The sequence below is a fragment of the Protopterus annectens genome, chromosome 2.part1 (genome assembly GCF_019279795.1).
Source record: "Protopterus annectens isolate FY-2018-M chromosome 2.part1, PAN1.0, whole genome shotgun sequence".
Lineage (NCBI taxonomy): Eukaryota > Metazoa > Chordata > Ceratodontiformes > Protopteridae > Protopterus > Protopterus annectens.
This window is the reverse complement of record NC_056729.1, coordinates 767,585,589-767,608,762: the sequence shown is the minus strand read 5'-3', so window position 1 is coordinate 767,608,762 and position 23,174 is coordinate 767,585,589. Positions and strand designations below refer to the sequence as shown.

General features: G+C 36.2%; 1 protein-coding gene across 2 annotated transcripts in view; it reads left to right on the top strand.

Moving 5' to 3' along the window:
- Positions 1–23,174, top strand: part of KDR (kinase insert domain receptor) — a 166,381-nt gene that overhangs the window by 7,561 nt on the left and 135,646 nt on the right. The window contains exons 3-5 of one of the 2 annotated variants that reach the window (XM_044062474.1): positions 5,854–5,981; positions 6,149–6,317; positions 22,294–22,433. In XM_044062474.1, coding sequence (XP_043918409.1) covers positions 5,854–5,981; positions 6,149–6,317; positions 22,294–22,433 — 437 coding nt within the window. Of the gene's footprint in view, positions 1–5,853; positions 5,982–6,148; positions 6,318–18,146; positions 18,287–22,293; positions 22,434–23,174 lie in introns of both variants that reach the window. The other variant, XM_044062475.1, reaches the window with a different exon arrangement.

The following is a 23,174-nucleotide window of genomic DNA, read 5'->3' as shown; positions in this document are numbered from 1 at the left end:
ACTTCTGACAGGGAAGTTAGCGGTAATTTTTTACTGACTGAGTGAGTTTGTTTACCAGTTAGGTAGGATTCTAAAACTTCTTCTACACTTCATGCCAGATGTTTAGTGCATCAGTTATACTGAAGACTTTTTGCTTTAGATGTTGTTGCACAAACTTTTGTAAGGGCATATATACTGGTCAGCTACAGGGCTGTATGGTAAGGTATTCTACCTTACAGTATCAATATTATGTATATTACAAGTATCAAACTGAGGCTGCTAAATGGCAAAATGCCAAAGCCAGTTATCCTAAACTAGGATGTCCTTTATCTCTTTGATATCCAGTGGGTCAGAAATAATTAGCTAATCAAATTCTTTAAGCTACTGTGCACTGTTTTTTATTTGGGGGTGGGGGTTCTTCCTTCACCAATACCAATGGCAATGATATATATGTATATATTTTAGTGGTGTGTGAAAGGTTTATCCATTAAATGAAGGTGTAGGGGGCTTCCCCACTTGAAATATTTCCCATCTACATGGTAATAATGTGAGTTATTTAGCTTTTTTAGTATCAGTTGTGATAGTGATGTTAGCAGTTTTTAATTGATTGTGTTCTAGTCTTTTGTAATAGAATACAGTGAACAGAAAATCACAAAATGTTCAAAGCAGTCCTACAAAAACACTACTACTGCTATCTGTCACACACACACACACACACACACACACACACACACACACACACACACACACACACACACACACACACACACACACAAACGTACACACACACTTACGTGGATACAGATACAGATGCAGTCACACACGTGGACACAGTCATACATGGATAAACAGAAGCACACACATGAATACACACACACACACACACACACACACACACACACACACAAATGCACATATGCACACAAGGACACAGGCACAGCACCCCCCCCCCCACACACACACACACATGAACACACAGATCCATTGCACAGATGCCCTTTAGGGTGGTTTAGGGACTCTCAATTTCAGCTGACAATACACCTTTAGGATGTGGAAAGAAACCTGAGACTTCCATAAGAATTCATGTGGTTAAAGAAAAGGCTTGCATACTTCACACAGGAGGAACCCTCTTCATGAAGCAGACTAAAAAATAGAGTGGTATGAGGCATCAATGATAGACGTTCATGCATCATAGTAATTGCTGTTGTGTTTTAGGGTAACTATGTAACCATTTAAAATTCTGAGATTTGTTAGTTTAAGTCCCAGAATAGCAAAATTGAACAACTAAAAATGCAGACTTACGTATTCTAAGTTCATGATTGCTTATCCTTGGAATATTCCCTTTTTTATGAGATAAGGTGATCTTGGAGTTGGTATAAATAAGAATAGAGGTAAGGGGGGTTTCCCACACTTGGATTGTCAAGAGGCTTGCTTCCCCCTGTAAAAAGCAACTTTAAAGTAGAAAATTGATGTTCATCATTCATTGGTGTCCTGTGTTTTTGGTCTTTTTCTGTGATTTTGGGGGATCGCTATTACGAGTCTTGACAGTTGGAAAGAAAGTGGAGTTTTAACGATAATCATAGTTTTACTTTACAATCTTCTTCTCTTCCTGTAAATCTGTGACAGAACAGTGAAATTAAAAGTCATATATTTCCAGGCATTAATCAGACAGAGCATATTTATACAGCTCGTCAATACAGATTCTAGTCAATTAAAGTTTTAATGGGAATAGCAATAGTATTTAAAAAAAATCACTGGTTCTGAGGCTTTTGTACATATCAAAAAGCTGAATCTGTATACCACGACCAGCTAAAGAACAGCAATCTGATGTTATGCAAAGACATTATTTAAGAAAAGTAAGTTTTTTTTTTCTTAGATAATGTCATTGTATAATAGCAATAACCGACTCCGTGATTGTGGTATATTGAAGATTTACCCACGGTTGGCTTTTTTTGATCACTCGGGCTTTGCCCTCATGATTAAACCACACCAACCATGGGTAAATCTTTAATATACCACACCACGTTATCGGTTATTGCTTAAATATTCTATAATATATTATTCCATAATATATAATTCTTATAATTTCAAGCATCAGATGAACAAATTTAGTCAGGTAAGTAACATTGCTTGCTCAAAGTTCTCTGGGGTTTTCTGTGCATAAATGTATGCCTGTCAAGTAATCTCTTTCTTTGAGACTGTCAGTTCATTGTCAAGATTAGAGTCACAGTCATAATTCCCTGTCTTAGGACCACCATTGTAATTTCAGAGCTTCAGAAAGGAGCAATGCAGTGTCAATGTGTTCTGCACTGTTTCAATATTCTCTCGTCCTTTTGTTTCACTTATGTGTAGGGCTCTAAGTAGAATAATGCTTTTATCATGTGTTATCTGCTATCAACACTCTGTCTGTAATTTGTCTGGAGCTTTTCTCCCCGGGCCTCTGCTGAAAAAGGGCCTTTTCGGCTCAGTCAGACACCCCTGGTTAACAAATGTAAAATAAATAATAATAAAAATAAACACAGTTTGTATTTTGTAAAAAGAGTGGTTCTTGACCTGTGTCTATATTACTTAATCGAACGTTTAAAAGTTCGATGTCATATGGTCAACACCATATGATCAAACTTTTAAAAGTTTGAAAATGTAATAAAAAAAAACAAAGAAAAAAACCTTCCTGAACAGTTTAAGTGGGGGGGGGGAGCAAGCCCCCATGCATCCCCATACCCCTGCTTTTTAAATATACCAACTCCGACATTGCACTACAGTGCAGAAAAGTAAAATCTTCCCATTCCACACTATATGGAGATCTCCGTTGAAACGTTCAAACTTTTAAAAGTTCAATCATATGGTGCCGACCATATGATGTTCGAACTTTTAAGAGTTCGACAATGTGATATTGACACCTTGACCTTTCTTATTGTATTAGCATATTTTCTTATGTCATCCTTCTCCCTGTATTTTGTAATCTTTTCATCCATTTTATCTCTGGGCCTCATTATATAAGGTATTTTATTTCTGAAATTATGCTTTAAACATCAGATTTTTTGAAGCAGCTCAAGGTTGTCCTATACAGTGTCAAAATGCTTCCATTGAATCTCTTTGGCATTTTCAATTCAAATAGCTTTACTTACATTTTGCATAAAACAGTCCACTCAATAATGGGTTAGAGTCACTTTTGTGTATGCAGTTCCTTGGCTTTCACACAATTCTTTAATTGTTTAAATTGATGACTGTTAAAAATGAACCATTATCATTCCTCACTATCTCTGATACTCCAAAAGGAAAAATAATTTTGTCAAAAGTTGGAACTGCTGCCACAGAGGAAATGGAAAGCATACGTTCTACTACAGAGGATATGAAGTAATCATAACAATAGCTATCAAATATTTTGTTATGTATACATTGATTTTTTATTGACAAATATGTGATGACTCAATCCATATTTCTGGGGAATATTTTGACATTTGGAAGGCAAAAGAAAGTCTGCTATAGCCGAAAAGAGTGAGAACATGAAGAGTCTTACTTTAGTTTACCACTGGCTTCATGCAGTAAATGGTCAATGTTTGCTTCAGACTCAGATTTAGCAGATGAAAAATTATGTTTATTGTCTTTCCCTTTACATAAGCTTTGTATTCAAAGCAGGATTTAACTAGAAATGTAGTTATTGAATTGTGTGGGAAGACATGTCTTTTTGGGTTTCTGCATTTCTGGCATTGGCCTTCTCCTGTTTTATACCTTGTTTTTAATATATTTACAGATGATATTGGCTAAACCAACATATTTTTTTTCCTTTGCTAGCATTCTGTCTTGTAGTTCTGCTTTATCATTTGTAGCTAAATTTGTATCACAGTTATTTTTCTGTGTGCCATTAGGTTTATTTTATGCTCCCCTATCATTACTTTGCATCATACTTTTTGTATATGTTGTTCTAGGTCTCTGTATCTCTGAACTAACTTCTGTCTTTATTGTTGCTTAGGTGTTATACTGCTTCTGCATGCTTTGACAAAATAATTCTGTCTCTTGCATTTTATGCACTCTTTCTCACATCTGGGCACTGTTCTTTAGTAACATAATTTCTGGACCATCTTTTGCCAGCTATGTCACTTTTCTGTAGTATTCACATATTTCTGTTCTGTGTGCATTACTCAGTACACATTATTTTCCTTCTTGACATCCTTGACGTTTTTTGCCTGTATTGTTGAAATGTGAAGGGTTCTAGGAAAATCTAACACCTTGTCTAGGTTTATTTTGGTTCAGTCAGTGCTTTACTCCTTAACCTGCTACTGCTACATAACTGTAGTATCTGTTTCTATGTATGTATATTAATGACAGTGAAGTCTAGTTAGTGCCATTACCCTAGTATAATGCATCTGTATAGACAATCATTGCACTTAAGGTCTTGTACTTTTAAACTTATGAATTTTATATTCTACACTTTTATTGTGCGTATTGGTATTGATTAGCTTGTCTAGCACCTTTGAGGTCATCACCTGATCACCTGGATAAAAAAAAAAAATCATATATTTATTTTTCTGACTTTTTTTTTTAGAAAACAGTCAGTATGGCATCTGTTGTTATGCTTTAAGGTTTTCCATAGTCCTTAAATCTCACTAATCACTTAAGCTTACATTTTGTGTATGGTAGTCTGCTTCAGATAATACCAGGCTAAGAATCTCCACAGACATCTTTCTAATTTTTTGTGCTTAAAGTTTAAACTTCTCATGTTCGCTAACTACATTATACTCATTTCTTCTTATACAACTTCTTAGTGCAACTGTTTTGATGATTGTTGGAAAAATCCACTTAACTTTCTATTTTTTCTTAAATGTATTCCTTTATTCCACTTCATTTTCTGTACTGGGAAAAGCTAGGAAACATAATTGTGACAATGTCAAATAATAAAGCAGTGTTAAGCCTTCTCTTTGTTCTTATTTCCAGTTAGTAAAATAACTTATTTCATCACCGGTTTCCATATTGTCACATCTGTTGTTCTGGAGTTATCACAAAAATTTGCAGTTGGGTGAATTTGACTTAGCAAGGCAGATCTAGGACAGGACATAAATATACTGGGAGTCCATGGCATGCATACTGAGGGTATCGCAAGGGGATGGCATAACCTTTTACATAAATAAAAAAGGGGTCAAGCTAGATTCAGCTGCAAATTGATTAATTGAATGGATGAACAAAGTACTTGCAAACATTAAGGTGAACATTGTATCCGGGATCAACTGAATACTAGCTCTTTTAGGAATATATTCTTTCATACAGTAGTCTGGATTCCCACAGAGAACATTAAAATCATTTATGGGCTAGTGGGAACAAATGGATAATTAAGTTAATACACAGTTCATAAATCTTTGAGCAATTTTCTTCTTGGCTTGTCTTTTGTCAGTTGCTGTGTTAAGCTGTGGACCAGTCAAACATATACATCATTGCAGACATAGAGAGCAAAAAATGGTTTACCCTGATTCTACAACAGCAAATGTGTGCTTGGTCATTGGTTCATAATGAGACTCTAATGATTTTCATAACATGACGCCAGTGTCCTATTGGTAATGAATATGCATCTGAACAAGTCTGCTTTATGTTTTGATTCAGACATGTCATTGTATGACTCTTCAAATCATCTTAGATAAGAGAACAATCCACTACAAAAATGTAGTTTTAAATTAGATCAGAAGAATATAGAAAACAGCTGTTTCATTAAGTTTATAACACTTATATTTTCACTTAGCTGTGCAGTTTATTATTGCATATTAAAGCTGCATAAGCTACCTTAAATATTAATTTTAGAGGCATGGTTGTTTATTACATGATATAGATTAATTTAACTTTTTTATCTTATTTCATCTTTATTTAAATAACTATTTCTTGCAGATCCTAGGTCACCATTTGTGACCTCTCCAGTAAGCAATCATCCTGAAGTTGTATATATAGGTGACAACAATACTACGCTTATACGATGTGTTGGGTCGATGGCAGATCTTAACGTGACACTGATTGCGGTAATAATAATAACTTAATTATTAATTAACAATCATAAACGTTACAGCTGTATAACAACTTATCATGATAGAACTGGTAACGAGGTGTTATATGAAAGGTAGTCAACAAGTGTATTATTGGATGGAAAATGAAGCTGAACATTTTTTTTTGCTTTATGTTTCATTAGCGATATCCAGAAAAGGAGTTTATTGCTGATGGCAAGACAATGCACTGGGACAGTAAGACTGGTTTCACCATCCCTGGTAATTTAATCAAGTATGCTGGGTATGTCTTTTGTAAAACCAGAATAGATGGGGAAAGTCATGTCTCCTCACTGTACATCGTTGCTGTTGTAGGTAAGTATCTTGTTGTTCATAGCAGCAAATTACCATTTGGACTGAGGAAAGCTTTATTGTGTGTAAAAGTGATTGTATTTTATCATTTGTTGGTATTATGATCTGCAACTTGTGTGTTGGGTTTGAAGTTTTGCCCCTACTTAAAACATTATTTTCACATTATTGGCTGTGGTCAATCATTTGAACAACTTTATGAGATCATAGAAATATTTCACATTGATGTCTGTTTGCATTCCTATATACAATGTTGAATATTCACAAAGAAACCTTCACACCTCCATTTACGTACTAGTGTTAACACCCAATGTGTCTTTGAACTCAGGCCATGAGACAAGGCAATTAAGGTCTCAGCACAAGCTTAAGAACAGACAGTCAGTGAATAATGCCAAGACGGATGCAGCCTGAGTGTTACTAAGTGAGCCCCTGAAGTCAGTTGTTGATATAAAAATAATGACCTAGCAGGCTGGGGTGGCGGTGTTGGGGGGTAGGACTAGTTATTCTCTTTTTGAGGAGGATACTCTATGAAGAAATGTGCAACATGAGACACAGCACAGTCCAAGTTCACTGTTTATAGTAGATAGAAATGTTAGATGTAACACAAAAGAAGTTCAAATGTTAATTTATAATGAAAAAGTAGTTTGATGTTAGACACTACAAATACTTGAATAACTTAAGAAAAAAAAAGAAATAGAAAAGTAAAGACAAAACTCCTCTCCTTCATTTTGAAATATTGTTCTAGTTTTTATGCATACTGTTAGAAATATGATTAGAAGCATTAGAAAGGTGGAACGAGAATGGAGAAGCAGTAATGTCTGCGGCTGATAGTGGAGGTTAGGTGTGAAGCCTAGACGCTAGGACAGGTGAAAGTTAGAAGCTAGGAAATTTGTGTGAATTAAGAGTTGGAGGGATGTGCTTAATGGACTTTCATAATTTGTTAGAGAGCATGCCCCAAAAGCAGATGCTGAAAATGAAGAAAGTTTTAGTTTGGCTTAGTAGCTTTCGTTTATGCTTAATTGAACAAGACCTATACAACATCGCTAGCATTGTTCTTGTTTTCTGCACTATTGTTATATTATTTATTTATTTGTTTGCTTTATGTGATAAAAAGTGCATCTTTCTTTGTTGGTACATGAATAATCATAACTAAAATATTTAACTTTATGTATAACTACAGCCTCAAAGAATTGCAATTAAAAACAAAGTGATGAACACAATTTTTTCAGCCAATCTAGGATATCTGCAAACATACCCCCGATCTCTAAATATACTAATTCAAGGTTGTGTAAACTTGACTAAAATGCAAAAGTTGTAACGAAATGTAAAATTCATTTGTGCTTCTTATAACTCTTGTGACTTAAAAACAAAGCAGAGTGTATTTGACAAAATAAGTTCAGATGAGTTAAAATGTGAACCACAAGCAAGTGATCCTTCTTCTTTGGTGCCCTGGGACACATTGTATTGTAATGTGACACAATTGTAAGTGACACAATTAATTGTAATGTGACACAGTCATAAGTGACACAATGAATTGTAATGCATTTAAAGCCTGATTCATTGCTGCTTTCTCAGTAGTGGTAGTGGTAGGGGTAAATATCTGTTTTTGCATCAGACAGATATTTCCAAGAGGTGGATTGGGGATATGGGTCATTCCACTTGATGAATTGCAAGAAAATGACTAAACGAGTAATGGTTCTTATTTTATTAACTAGCATATTCTCTTGACTCAGCACTTTAATCTATGGCATTATGTACAATGACCAAAAGAATTAAAACAAATGAATTGGGGAGGGAAGGAGGGTGGGCTAATGGTTGTTTACCTTATAGACACAAGGTTCAGGGTTTGATTTTCACATGGGAAAATTGGCTAGACTTAACAATGGCCCACAAGGGCAGTTAGCCTAGTAGTAACCTATGAACTTGTAAATCAACAATATTGCTTAAGTGCTGTACTTTCACTATAAACATTGAATTTTGCCCAGTATGTCAATGGCATTACTAATATTTAAAAATAACCAATTAGTACAAATAAATGCACTGATGCAGTGATTGACACACACAGATGCAATGCAAACAAAACAATATTTTTTTGATATTTTACATTATAGTATATAACATGCATCCTTAACAGTATAGTTGCATGTTTTGATACTGAAACAGTTTTAAATGCAAACAGACGTCTACTCTGTTTGAATTTGGGAAATAAATTAGCTTGTTATGAACAATGGCAGCTGGTGACTTCAAATCAAAGGGGGGGCTGCAGGAGACAGCTGAATGGCTGGGGTCAATGGGAATGGGTGTGACCAACTAGAAAGGGGAGGAGCTATGCTCAAAACCACAAAAACTTTAATTAAATACGCTGCCCTGTGTGCCAAACCATCATCATGGGAGTCCAATCAAGACAAAATGAAGTGTAGAAGAAAAAAACTATATTTCAATCCATTGGCTGCACAACAGCTTTCTTAATATCTAGATGGAAACAAAAAGGATGTGAGGCATGAAAAAATAAATTACTTTTTAAATACATTACTGGAATGCCAGTCAAAATCAAGTATAAGAAAAACAAGCAGCACTTAAATCAAATTATTTCTCCTTGCACTTCAGTTCTAATTATAATTTATATTCAGCTTTATTAAAGTATCAAGTAACATGCTGAAAGTAGCAATCTGTGAACCCCCCACTTGTAAAAATGTTTCTTAACCAAAAAAGACCTGCTACCTGACAACTATCTACATGTTTCATGGGGAAAACATGATCAAAGTAAAAAATGAAAAGCAAACAAGAAACAAGCTCAACATATATTGCTTAAAGGATTACTGCATAGGATATATAACACACATGATAGATTGGCATTCTGTTTAGTTTGCAGGTAAAGCCTGTAATGAGCTTAACATAATCTGATCCTGGCCTTTATTACAAATACTGTCATATGCATTTCAATACCCAAGACTTATACATTATCTAGTTATGTAAGTATTCTCTGCATGGCAACAAAAGAAAGGCTTTCAATGTTGGCAATACTGCTTATTAAAACTTACTTGCATCTTTATCAGATAAGCTTACCTGATGGTCATTAAAGCACTGCTACTTAAACACAGAGCAAAAGGCACTTTCTGAATAATAATAAGCATATATCAACAGTATAAAAATGACAGAAACCAGAACATTCTGCAAAATCAATGACAGATGAAAAGCCACTGTAGTACTTGTGTTTACCTTGGAGGGGGGGAATAGTCTGCACATTTACACTGCATAACTGCTCCTTGCCTTGCTTGGACACATCCAGAGTCACTACATGGGGGAGTGGGGTGCAACAAGTTTGTCACAATTTGAAATGTCTCTGGCTGACTGCGATGGCCCTGACACATTTGTCATACCTCTCAACCTCAGAGCAAGAAATCTGGACAAAGCCATACATAGAAGTGGGACAAAGGCCCAAAAATAAGGACAATTTTTAAATATTGCTCTTATAAACTTAGAAAGATAATAGAGTAGTAGGTCTTGCATTTGTATGAATTTTCTGAAAGGTATGAAATCTGAAACTCAAATGTCTTTCATTATTTTCTGACTTCAGTCTTTAATGATTTGCCACTAATTTGCCAAAAAAACACAATTTTATGAAAAATGGACCAAAAATGTGATGCAAAAATATAAAATAGCCACACAATACAGCTGGGAACCTGTCAAAGAAAGGACACTTAATATTAGAACTGCTAACTTGAGCAGCCGACAAAATAAAAGAATCTACATGCATTTCTGAAATAAAAGTAATCTATAACTGATTATTACAGTTATTTATTAATTGTAAACCCTCCATGTTTTCTTCCAAAATTGCCATTTTGCAGAGGGATTATTAAGGGAAGAGCAACATTTTGAGCCAAAATCGGGGACAGTTGAGAGGTTTGGATATGCCTAATTCTATAAAGCATTTTTATTTGCACGTACCTCTCAACCTGTTAATGTAGCAAATCTGGACAAGGCCAAATATATTGGGGGAACATGCAAACACTACTAAAAATTGCTCTTGTATAAACTTAAGACAGTTGATAGAATAACAGGTCTTGCTTTAGCATGCATTTTTCTGAAGGTTATGACATAAAACACAATGTCTGTCATTTAGTGACTTCATTCCTAAATGATTTGCCAGAAAATCACACATTTTATGAGGAACAAACGAAAAATAAGAAGCAAATATCTATTCATTCTGCAAAAATATGGATAGCTGAGAGGTATAGTTCAACCAGGGCTGTCTGAGTTTGCTGCCCTTCCCTCTCAAAATTCATGGTCAACTGGAGCCTCCCCCCTGCAACCATTCCAGTGTCCCATTTCTTGGTTATGTCGCCCCATTTACCATATACACTGTAATGTGCATACCGCTTTACTTCTGCGATGATTTGGATTTCATTTAAAAGTTTTATTTTGCATTTTTACAGCACAAACCCCAATAGATATCTGCTAAACAAAGCAATGCAGTCTCACAATGAAAACAGACTTTGCATTAAAACTTCTCTGCCCTTGAAACTCACATGCATTGAAACAGCATTGAAACCCACATTCAAAGAAAATACATTTTGCCAGTGGCAGATAAAGTTGTTTTCAAATCATAGGGCCCTTGAACATGAAACATACACATGCTCTTTGATACACCTTCCCGATTGTATTAAATTGTATTCCTTGTACAATACATTACAGTTGTTAGAGGGTATTTTAAATTTATTGTTCTGAACATTAGTAAACAATGAAACAAAATGCATGCACCAATGGCAAAACTACCCAATTCAGAACATTTCCATCATAAAAGTCTACTCAACCTTCTACAGTCCACCAGTATCAGTAAATATGCACAATCTCTGAAGTGTAAAAGTCATCTAAATAATTCCACATCAAAGAAATCTGTAACAATGATGAGGTTGCTGCTAGCAAACAACTTTATATGTCATTGTTTATTCATCTACAAATAAAGTGCCTGTTGCCCTTGAGGAATAAATTGCCTATGTTGCATGCATTAAAAAAAATGATAAGCTAGTAATATAGCAATAGGGACTGTATGGCAAACTGATAACAGGTTCATAGTTACTACTCTAGGTATCTTTGCCAAAAAGGACTGCAGCATCCACCCACTTTACAGTATCAGCAATGCATCTATCTACTGTGGGAGTAGAACGCACAACCTTCTGCATCAAAAGCAAGCACACTACCTGCTGTGCTATTAACAATGCAAGCAGACTCACAATAAGCAGCACTAAAGTTTTGTTCCCCTGCAGCTCTCAGCTCCTTGTAAAATTGACTTGACACACAGTTGTATCTCTGAACTTTGCAGCACAAGAAATCTGGAAAAGCCAAAATTTATTGGGGGGGGGGACAAAAGCCCAAAAACCAGGGACACATTTTAAACATTGCTTGTACAATGTTGGAAAGTTGCTAGAATAAAATGCTGTGTTACCACCATACATTTCACTGCCACGTCTTTAACCCAGGGGACCATGTGCAAAACAGTCAGAGAAACATACCACTATGCCAAATCAGCTGTTTTGTGAAAGAGAGGAAGACAAACTTAAATGGTTACCATTTAGTGAATTCAGTTCTCACCATAGCTGTCAACCTCTTGGCACAAAACACCTGGACAAAGCCAATAATGGGGGAATACAGTCCCAAAAAATAGGGACAGATTTCAAATATCCATGTTATAAACTTAGACATCTGCTAGAATAAACAGTTTTGTGTTACCATGTACTTTCTGAAGAATATGAAGTCTGAAATTCAAATGCCTGTTATTTTTTAACATTTAACCAGGAAACTACTCTGACTTGGAACAAAAGACAATTTTCAGCAGAGCAGGGAGAAACTCCAGACACATCTTTGTAAGATGGGAGGACATGCAGACTCCACACAGAAAGCAACCCAGCCACGAATCAAACCAGAGAACATGTAGCTGTCAGGCAGCAATACTACCAGTGCACCACTGACTTTGCAAGGAAAAATGTAGATACAGAAAACACAGATTTTATGAGGAACAGAACAAATATGAGGCAAAAATCTGCAAATTTTGTTTTAGAAATGGTGGTGGATAGGGAATTCATGTCCTTGCCACCTGCATCTAAGGTACAGGGTTCAAGCCTGAGTATCTCTACCCACCACTGTTTGTTCTCTCTAGCCACCAGTATATAGCAAATGGGGCATTTTACACACACACAAATTGCCTCCATGTGTTCCCTTGTATATTTATTCCCTATTTCATCCTTTAACTGCGCTCCTACCATTGACTTATGCTCTCTCACACATTACACCTAACATGCACCCCAAAAAATCTAGTCAAAACAATGCTGCAAGGAAACAAAAACAGATTTCAAACTAACTAGCTAGCATCAAACACCCCCATCTGCATGGCAGATTTGTATATCAACACACCTTCCTAATAATCTCTCCCAAATAAATCACAATATGCAGTGCGATCTGTTTATAAATAAAGATATACACAGACACACACACACACACACACACACACACACACACATATATATATATATGTGTGTGTGTGTGTGTGTGTGTGTGTGTGTGTAGGGGCGTTTGTAAGCATTTTTTAAATAAAAAATCACTGAGCACATCCCTGCATCCCATCTAGATTCTCACCTCATATCTTTGTTCTGCTCCTCCTAATATACACTGCTCTAATAAAACTGAGAACTGCAGCCACAACCTGTAACAGATACTTCAGTTCCACCTCCTAATGTTCTTTACAGGTAAACTACCATGGTGTTCATAGGTTAATAATATGTAATCAGTCTGTAAACTGTTAAAAGCCTAGCCAATAACCAGAGGTCATAATCAAACCCTGTACCTTATGTCTGTGAGTAAAAACCTCAACAATTACATCAACCCTGCACCAATGCATGCCATTAATCCTCCAACACAACCTGATTTGTCAGCAACCATACAAATACACAAAATCAGTGCTACCCATTGCCTTTAGTTTTTATCTCTCTCTCTGTCTCTCTCTCTCTCTCTCTCTCTCTCTCTATATATATATATATATGGATCTACTTCAGTAGATCGAATTTTTACAAGTTTGAACCATATATGGCCGAGACCATATGTTTGAACTTGTAAAAGTTCGAACACTGAAGAAAAAAAAAAAAAAAACAATGAAAAACAAAACTAAACATCTGTAGCTACGCCCCCCCCTACATCCCACACACACCCCTACTTAAAAATACCAACTCCAACATTGCACTACATTGTGGAAAAGGGAAATCTTTCCATTCCGCACTGTACGTAGATCTCCATTCCAATCAGTCCAATCAAACTTTTACAAGTTTGAACATATGATCTCGGCCATATGAGGTTTGAACTTGTAAAAGCTTGATCTACTAAAGGGGACCCATATATATATATATATATATATATAAACTTTCTGCACCTAGCAAAAATAAAATAAAACCAAACTCCTTACATTTGAGTTTTTTGAACCTGTGACCCATTCACCACCATCTAAGCTGCCCCACCAGCTACCCTACAGCTAGCAACTCCCCACATTGACCCAATCCATAATAAGCATTAAAAACTTGTTTGCATAGAATAACACCTGTCTTCTCAAAACATAAACCAACTTACTTTTTTCCAGCACAAATACCTAGGACCTAACTACTTACTGCCCCAGCTGATCATCTTGTACAGTACACTTTCTACTCAATCTGATTCTGCAGTGCCAAAAAGAACTATCTGCCCCTTTCATAGCCATATATGCTACCCCTTTCTTATCCCCTCGCCTTCCTATTCCACGACTCCCCCTCCCCCCTCCACACTTATTTTCACAACTTACTCTTTGGCTGTAGTGACAAACTTGTCTGCAAAGCAACTTATTTTTCTCACTGTTGGCATTTCAGAGATGTGTGCCACATCTGCTGTCAGAGACACTAAATAAATTCATTCTACCATAATGACCACACAGAATTTATCTGCTTCACTGTGTAAGTTTGTTACTTTTTTGTTGTTTCTTATCATACAAAAGAGCTACCAGCATGCATCTCTTCTCATGCTTTCTTATTATGCTTTGTTTCTGGTACTGCACTTCATTAGGTTTTATTTTTATTTTGCTTTGTCTTCCATTATCACTCTCCCTTTTGTACACATTTCACCATAACTTTTCCAGGAGTGTTACCACCAGGTACACCACCAGGTATTGTCATGCCTTTCTTTCTTTCATCTCTAAAACTAAATATGCAGTAACTGGACATTCCTTAATCTCCTTAATTCCAGCGCCACTTGACAACTGATATTGCGTATTTCATAGTAACAACAGTATGACTTTGAATCTACTGCACTGAACACCTAAGCAGTTTTAGTTATTGGTAAATCCCATTAGATACCGTGGCCACCCAACTCCTCACTGTGTCCTCTTTGTAGGAAAACGACTTCTCATGACTTGATTTTGCAAGTAAATGCAACTTGTTTATACCTCTCAGAATTTTGAAGAATGTTCAGATTTTTCCTCATATTATTTGGTCATATTTCTGACAGATCACTAAGGATTGCAGTCACATAATAATAGCATACATTGGAGTTTCAGAAGTCATATCCTTCAGAAAGTGTATGTTAATGCAATATATCATTGAGAAATAACTGAATTTTGGAAGTACATTGATCATCATCACCACCATCAACCACATTCTCCCAATATCTGCATGGGGTCAGGGTGTCTCATCAACTACACACACACACACACACACACACACACACACACACACACACACACACACACACACACACACACACACACACTACCCATTTCATGTACGAAGCCTTCACCTACCTGTTTCATGAACATACTCCATGTGTACGAAGCCCATCCAGCGACCATTTGTTCAGCAGTATAATCCACTCACGAAGCCCGTGCAGTGAAATTCCCGTGAGAGCTCTCAGCTCACCCCTCACTGGCCCTGTCTGCAGGGCAAGCAGTCCGGAGCTCCTCTGTTCTGTGCGGTCGTCACCGCACAGATTCCTGGGTATCTCACAGCACAGTTTGCTGGGTACCTCTTTGTCTGCATTCGGACTGCTGATAAAGGCAGTCTGAGTTCCCCAATGTGTCCGTGCATCCGCAGAGGAGTCGGGACTCGATTTTTTGTTTCACAGATTTTTTTTTTCTTTTCTTTTTCTAGGTGGGAGGGCTGCAGTCCGGCAGTCCGATAGCACGATCCACCCCTGGTTATGAAGCAAAAGCCTAGAGGCTTCTTTTGTATGTACTTTTATGGTAATTTAATGGTTCTATTTTCTTACTTCTTGCTTATGGAAGTGGGATTATGCTGAGCAAAGTTCTAAGTCATCTAGCAGGCACATCTGCAGAATGGCACCTTTTTGATCCCAAAGCTGCGGATGAAAAAAAAAAAAACATATTTCTGTAACTCTAGCAAGCTGCTTACTATAACTGCAACAAGCTGTTTGCTACAGTACAATTACTAGCACATACTGGGCTTGAACAGCAAATTAATGCAGTATTGTCTTCATTTATGAAGTTCCAGTATCCTTGGAGCTCCTTAAATGAATGTCAGCAATATACTTGTGCCCCCATTCACATTTGACAATAATGCCCCTTAACTGCTTGTGGTCTGGGCAGCCACCACCTTCACCCCACCATAATTATGAATTTGACTCTGCATTTAAGGATGAAGAATTTTAATGGAAATGGATTGCATTTGTGCTCTTCTGTGTGGTACATCAGTTTTTTTCTTATATGGTTGCTGCACAATTGTTATACTGTTGTCAGAGAATTATAAAAAGACAGAATTTAATGTTGAAGCCGACAAGATTCTTGTCCTTGTTTCAAAGGCAAGATGTAGGTTTTAGTCAAGAAATGTCTTGAAAAACACTTAGTTTCACATTGACTATTCAATGTGTTCAGGAATACAGCCATAAAACAACTAATTATCTTAAAAACTCTTCCTTTTTGTTGCCCCTGTGACATCTATGTATTTATAAGTTATAGCACCACATTCATAATATTTATGATATTTAATAATTTATTGGATTTTTTGAACAGCAGAGGGTAGTACTATGTTTTGAACATATTTTCCTCTTGCATATTTCATGAAAGACCTGCACTGTCATTGCATTTAAAAGTTGTTCACAGGACTTCAGATTTAGAGCCTTTACCATTTTATTCCCTGGTTTAAACTATTGTCATCCAGTCTGTGTTACTGCTGTCATAGGTCCGTACAAATGTATGAAGAACTGTATTCAATGCATTGTATGTTAATTATACAGATGTTAACAAATATATGTTTTTTTTACTGATTCCTTTTCCTATACAGCAGTAGTTTAATGTCCCTGAATTCCTTTCATACAATCTACATTTACAACATCTGATACAGCAAGATTGGGGTCTCTAGCTACTTCTGTTGTTGTTACTCCTTCCTCTCAGCTGTGTACATTCCTGCTAATTTTTCATTTCCCAAGTGCTCTACTTTATTATATGCACTGAAATAAGCTGTTATGTTCTGACAATCTTTCCAATAATTCAAAGTCCCCTTTTTTTCTTCTTCTGAACCTTGTATTGTGTAAACCAAACTGGTTACATTTTTTTTTATCAGCAAGAAATATTTATTTTCCTTCCTTTCATTAGGTGACTGCACAGATAAATGCATTTAGGAAACAGCCCAATGCTGAATCATGAGTTACTTCACTATGAGCTGTGTTATCCTACGAGCAGGACTCATTACTTACTTTTCACTGTGTCCTATAGTATGCTCAGACGCTTTCACCCTAGGAATCACAAAGCTATATCATATTCTTTTTATTCTGTTTTATAGTACTTTGTCATAGCAACAGACTGAAGTATTATCATCATCTACAGAGACTGAAGTATACCCACATGTGGAGCTGTGCCAATTTGAACTACTACATACGAAATCTTAATTGCATGCTTTAATTTTTTGACTATGAGTTTTTTTATATTTTAGAGTCAGTGTTGGCAAGATTTTATGTTTTTTAATTGTGGAACTGCTATGCAGTAAATGAAGACAGGAATTGTGGGAATACATAAAAGGAAACAGAAGCAAATAGACGTAAATAGGACAAATCATTCATTACAATCTGAATCCACCCACAGTTAGCTCCTGGCCTTCATCTAACTGCTCCTTCGTTTACTTCTTCCCCGCATTATTACAGTTTTCTAAGGTGCTATGGAATTCACTCCGTGGCAGGGCTAGCCACCTTGGCTCTAGATGATTGTCACTGTTGAAGTGACACCATGACCCCATGTGCAAAAATGGTAAAAGGGGTTGTGGATGGATGTATGGATGGATGGATGGATGAATGGATGGATGGATGGAGGGATGGATGGATGGATGGATGGATGGATGGATGGATGGATGGATGAAATTGACTGGTGACCAATACTTTACTTCATGTGTGAACATACTAAAGCAATGCATTCCTAGGTCCTGCTACTCTTTCACTGGATGAATGTTTCAGCTGTCAATAACCAGTGTCCAAGAATTTAGTCATTCGTCCTGTATCACATTTGTATAACCAGAGGACATTTGTCGATGCCTGATTTTGAGTATGATCTCTATTGCCTCATTACCTCTTTGTTAATATTAAAATTGCAGCTGTTACAGCTGTAAGTGAGCTCATTAATAAAGTTATTCTGCCATACATTCTTTATTTGCTTTGCTGTTCTCTACCCACAGACACACATTGGCTTCCATTTCTTTCCTAATGTAGATTTAGTAAGTGTGATACATTTTACATTGTATTTTACCTTTTTCATTAATTTTGAGTACTATAAACTATTGCTGGTAGACTTTAATTAATTAGGTTGCCTTTTTTTCAATACAGGAAGTAAGATTTATAGCCTTAATTTGAATCCTTACCCTCAGGTGGAACTGACTGAGAGGGCAACGCTTACACTAGAATGTATAGCAGAAGCAGAGCTCAATGTTCGAGTTCAATTTGTTTGGAATTATAATGCACAAAAGGTAAATGAGTTTGTCAGTTTTACTTTTTTCAGTGAAAGATTATAACAAGTACTGTAACACTAGCAATAATGAATTTGACGCAGATGAAGCCCAATGTTTCATTTGAATAACTAATGGAGAAAGACTATTGTTAAATGCATTCTTCTCTTAACTAAACTTTATAGAATTTATATAGTAAATGCTGTATTAAACATATTTGTTATTATTTATTTATTTTTGTCAAGAAACTAAACATTCCTGCTTTAAGATGATACTCAGTCAACTATAAGCTTTATCTTCTTGGGCCTTCTTAGATCCATAGTTAATACTAGCCTATTGGTGGGTGGGTTTTTATAAGCCGAGTCAGAGTTCAGAATCAAACCCTGTATCTTGTATCTGCTTTGTAAAGCACTTAACCATTATGCCAACCACCCCCCCTCAGACCATACCTGTGCAGCTCATGCTTGAGGGTGCTAACAGTGGGAATCCTTAAATGCCACTCCTATTTTCTCTAAGATCTAATCACTTGTCCCCATTAGTAGTTCAGGTTTTAGTGTCTCAATTTTAGAATGATATCTTTACCAGCTACCTGTTCAAATGGCCAGGTCGTTCCATTGTTTGAAGTGTGAACAGCTAAACAGCTGTTCAGGATTTAGCATTTACTTAAATTTCCCAAGATATTCTGCAAGATTGCTAATGCTACTTTAATATATGCAGTGGCACGAGTCATGACACCTGCTGTTAAAAACTCACAATTGGGGAAGAAATCTGTCCCAGATTTTAATTACTAAGTGGTTACATCCTACTTCAATCTTCCTTGCTGGCAACCAGTGCAGAAATAACGGCTACAGAAATATCATTCATCAGTGCTGAACATTTGATCACTCACTCACTCACTCACTCACTCACTCACTCACTCACTCACTCACTCACTCACTCACTCACTCACATTCTTGGAATTACATGCACTGGTCTTATGGGAAGAAGCTATTTGTCAAAAACAGGAAAATCCTCCTCTCTTTTTGCAGATAATTCATTAATTTTACCTGCACTTGGTCAACCAAGAGGACATCAGCAGCACAAGGATTTGTGTGTGTGGGTGGGTGTATGTGGTGTGTAGAGTATCTCATGAGAAGGAAGGCATACTCTCACCTGTTTAGAACCTTCCATGTTGCACTCAGATGTAAGTCTTTTTAAGTATAACCACAGTCTCCATATAGGATTAGAACCCTTGACCTTCAATGAATGATGTGATATATATACATACATATATATATATATATATATATATATATATATATATATATATATACATGGATGACATATATATATATATATATATATATATATATATATATATATATATGTATATATATATAGAGAGAGAGAGGTGCAAATATATTTCTCTAAGTAAGTTACATGTCAACAGATTGAGGGATATCTATGTACACTCAGACACACAAAAAACTCTTTGCATATAGTTGTTATAGTTGCTATAGGACTCTATACATACTTTTATAACTAGTTAACTTCTTGTTCAATTTTCTTTCACAGTTGCTACCTGATGGAAGTGTGATTATGCTGTGCAAAGTTGTAGCTAAGTCATCTGACTCTCCAGGCACTTCTGCTGCTTGCTACAGTACAGTTACTAGCATGTACTGGGCATGAACCACAAATGAATGCAGTATCATCTTTCATTTATGAATCTCCAGTATCCTTGGAGCTACTTAAATGAATGTCAGCATTATACTTGTGCCCCCATTCACATTTGACAATAATGCCCCTTAACTGCTTGTGGTCTGGGCAGCCACCACCTTCACCCCACCATAATTACGAATTTGACTCTGCATTTAAGGATGAAGAATTTTAATGGAAATGGATTGCATATGTGTTCTTCTGTGTGGCACAGCAGTTTTTTTTTCTTATATGCATAATTGTTATAACGTTGTCCGAGAATTAAAAAAAGACAGAATTTAATGTTGAAGCAGACAAGATTTTTGTCCTTCTTTCAAAGGCAAGATGTAGGTTTTAGTCAAGCAATGTCTTGAAAAACACTTAGTTTCACATTGACTATTCAATGTGTTCAGGAATACAGCCATAAAACAACTAATTATCTATCTTAAAAACACTTCCTTTTTGTTGCCCCTGTGACATCTATGTATTTATAAGTTGTAGCACCACATTCATAGTATTTATGATATTTAATAATTTATTGGATTTTTTGAACAGCACAAGGTAGTACTATGTTTTGAACATATTTTCCTCTTGCGCATTTCATGAAAGACCTGCACTGTCATTGCATTTAAAAGTTGTTCACAGGACTTCAGATTTAGAGCCTTTACCATTTTATTCCCTGGTTTAAACTATTGTCATCCAGTTTGTGTTACTGCTGTCATAGGTCCATACAAATGTATGAAGAACTGTATTCAATGCATTGTATGTTAATTATACAGATGTTAACAAATATATGTTTTTTTTTACTGATTCCTTTTCCTATACAGCAGTAGTTTAATGTCCCTGAATTCCTTTCATACAATCTACATTTACAACATCTGATACAGCAAGATTGGGGTCTTTAGCTACTTCTGTTGTTGTTACTCCTTCCTCTCAGCTGTGTACATTCCTGCTAATTTTTCATTTCCCAAGTGCTCTACTTTATTATATGCACTGAAATAAGCTGTTATGTTCTGACAATCTTTCCAATAATTCAAAGTCCCCTTTTTTTCTTCTTCTGAACCTTGTATTGTGTAAACCAAACTGGTTACATTTTTTTTTATCAGCAAGAAATATTTATTTTCCTTCCTTTCATTAGGTGACTGCACAGATAAATGCATTTAGGAAACAGCCCAATGCTGAATCATGAGTTACCTCACTAGGAGCTGTGTTATCCTACGAGCAGGACTCATTACTTACTTTTCACTGTGTCCTATAGTATGCTCAGACGCTTTCACCCTAGGAATCACAAAGCTATATCATATTATTTTATTCTGTTTTATAGTACTTTGTCATAGCAACAGACTGAAGTATTATCATCATCTACAGAGACTGAAGTATACCCACATGTGGAGCTGTGCCAATTTGAACTACTACATACGAAATCTTAATTGCATGCTTTAATTTTTTGACTATGAGTTTTTTTATATTTTAGAGTCAGTGTTGGCAAGATTTTATGTTTTTTAATTGTGGAACTGCTATGCAGTAAATGAAGACAGGAATTGTGGGAATACATAAAAGGAAACAGAAGCAAATAGACGTAAATAGGACAAATCATTCATTACAACCTGAATCCACCCACAGTTAGCTCCTGGCCTTCATCTAACTGCTCCTTCGTTTACTTTTTCCCCACATTATTACAGTTTTCTAAGGTGCTATGGAATTCACTCCGTGGCAGGGCTAGCCACCTTGGCTCTAGATGATTGTCACTGTTGAAGTGACACCATGACCCCGTGTGCAAAAATGGTAAAAGGGGTTGTGGATGGATGGATGGATGGATGGATGGATGGATGGATGGATGGATGGATGGATGGATGGATGGATGGATGGATGGATGGATGGATGGATGGATGGAATTGACTGGTGACCAATACTTTACTTCATGTATGAACATACTAAAGCAATGCATTCCTAGGTCCTGCTACTCTTTCACTGGATGAATGTTTCAGCTGTCAATAACCAGTGTCCAAGAATTTAGTCATTCGTCCTGTATCACATTTGTATAACCAGAGGACATTTGTCGATGCCTGATTTTGAGTATGATCTCTATTGCCTCATTACCTCTTTGTTAATATTAAAATTGCAGCTGTTACAGCTGTAAGTGAGCTCATTAATAAAGTTATTCTGCCATACATTCTTTATTTGCTTTGTTGTTCTCTACCCACAGACACACATTGGCTTCCATTTATTTCCTAATGTACATTTAGTAACTGTGATGCATTTTACATTGTATTTTACCTTTTTCATTAATTCTGGGTAGTATAAACTATTTCAGGCAGACTTTAATTAATTAATTTGCCATTTTTTCAATACAGGATATATGATGTACAGCCTTAATTTGAATCCTTACCCTCAGGTGGAACTGACTGAGAGGGCAACGCTCACAGTAGAATGTTTAGCAGAAACAGAGCTCAATGTTGGAGTTAAATTTGTTTGGCATTATAATGCACAAGAGGTAAATGAGTTTGTCAGTCTTACTTTTTTCAGTGAAAGATTATAACAAGTACTGTAACACTAGCAATAATGATTTTGACACAGATGAAGCCCAATGTTTCACTTGAATAACTAATGGAGAAAGACTATTGTTAAATGCATTCTTCTCTTAACTAAACTTTATAGAATTTATATAGTAAATGCTGTATTAAACATATTTGTTATTATTTATTTATTTTTGTCAAGAAACTAAACATTCCTGCTTTAAGATGATACTCAGTCAACTATAAGCTTTATCTTCTTGGGCCTTCTTAGATCCATAGTTAATACTAGCCTATTGGTGGGTGGGTTTTTATAAGCCGAGCCAGAGTTCAGAATCAAACCCTTTATCTTGTATCTGCTTTGTAAAGAACTTAACCATTATGCCAAACCCCCCCCCCCCAGACCATACCTGTGCAGCTCATGCTTGAGGGTGCTAACAGTGGGAATCCTTAAATGCCACTCCTATTTTCTCTAAGATCTAATCACTTGTCCCCATTAGTATTTCAGGTTTTAGTGTCTCAATTTTAGAGTGAGAGAATATCTTTACCAGCTACCTGTTCAAATGGCCAGGTCGTTCCATTGTTTGAAGTGTGAACAGCTAAACAGCTGTTCAGGATTTAGCATTTACTTAAATTTCCCAAGATATTCTGCAAGATTGCTAATGCTACTTTAATATATGCAGTGGCACGAGTCATGACACCTGCTGTTAAAAACACACAAT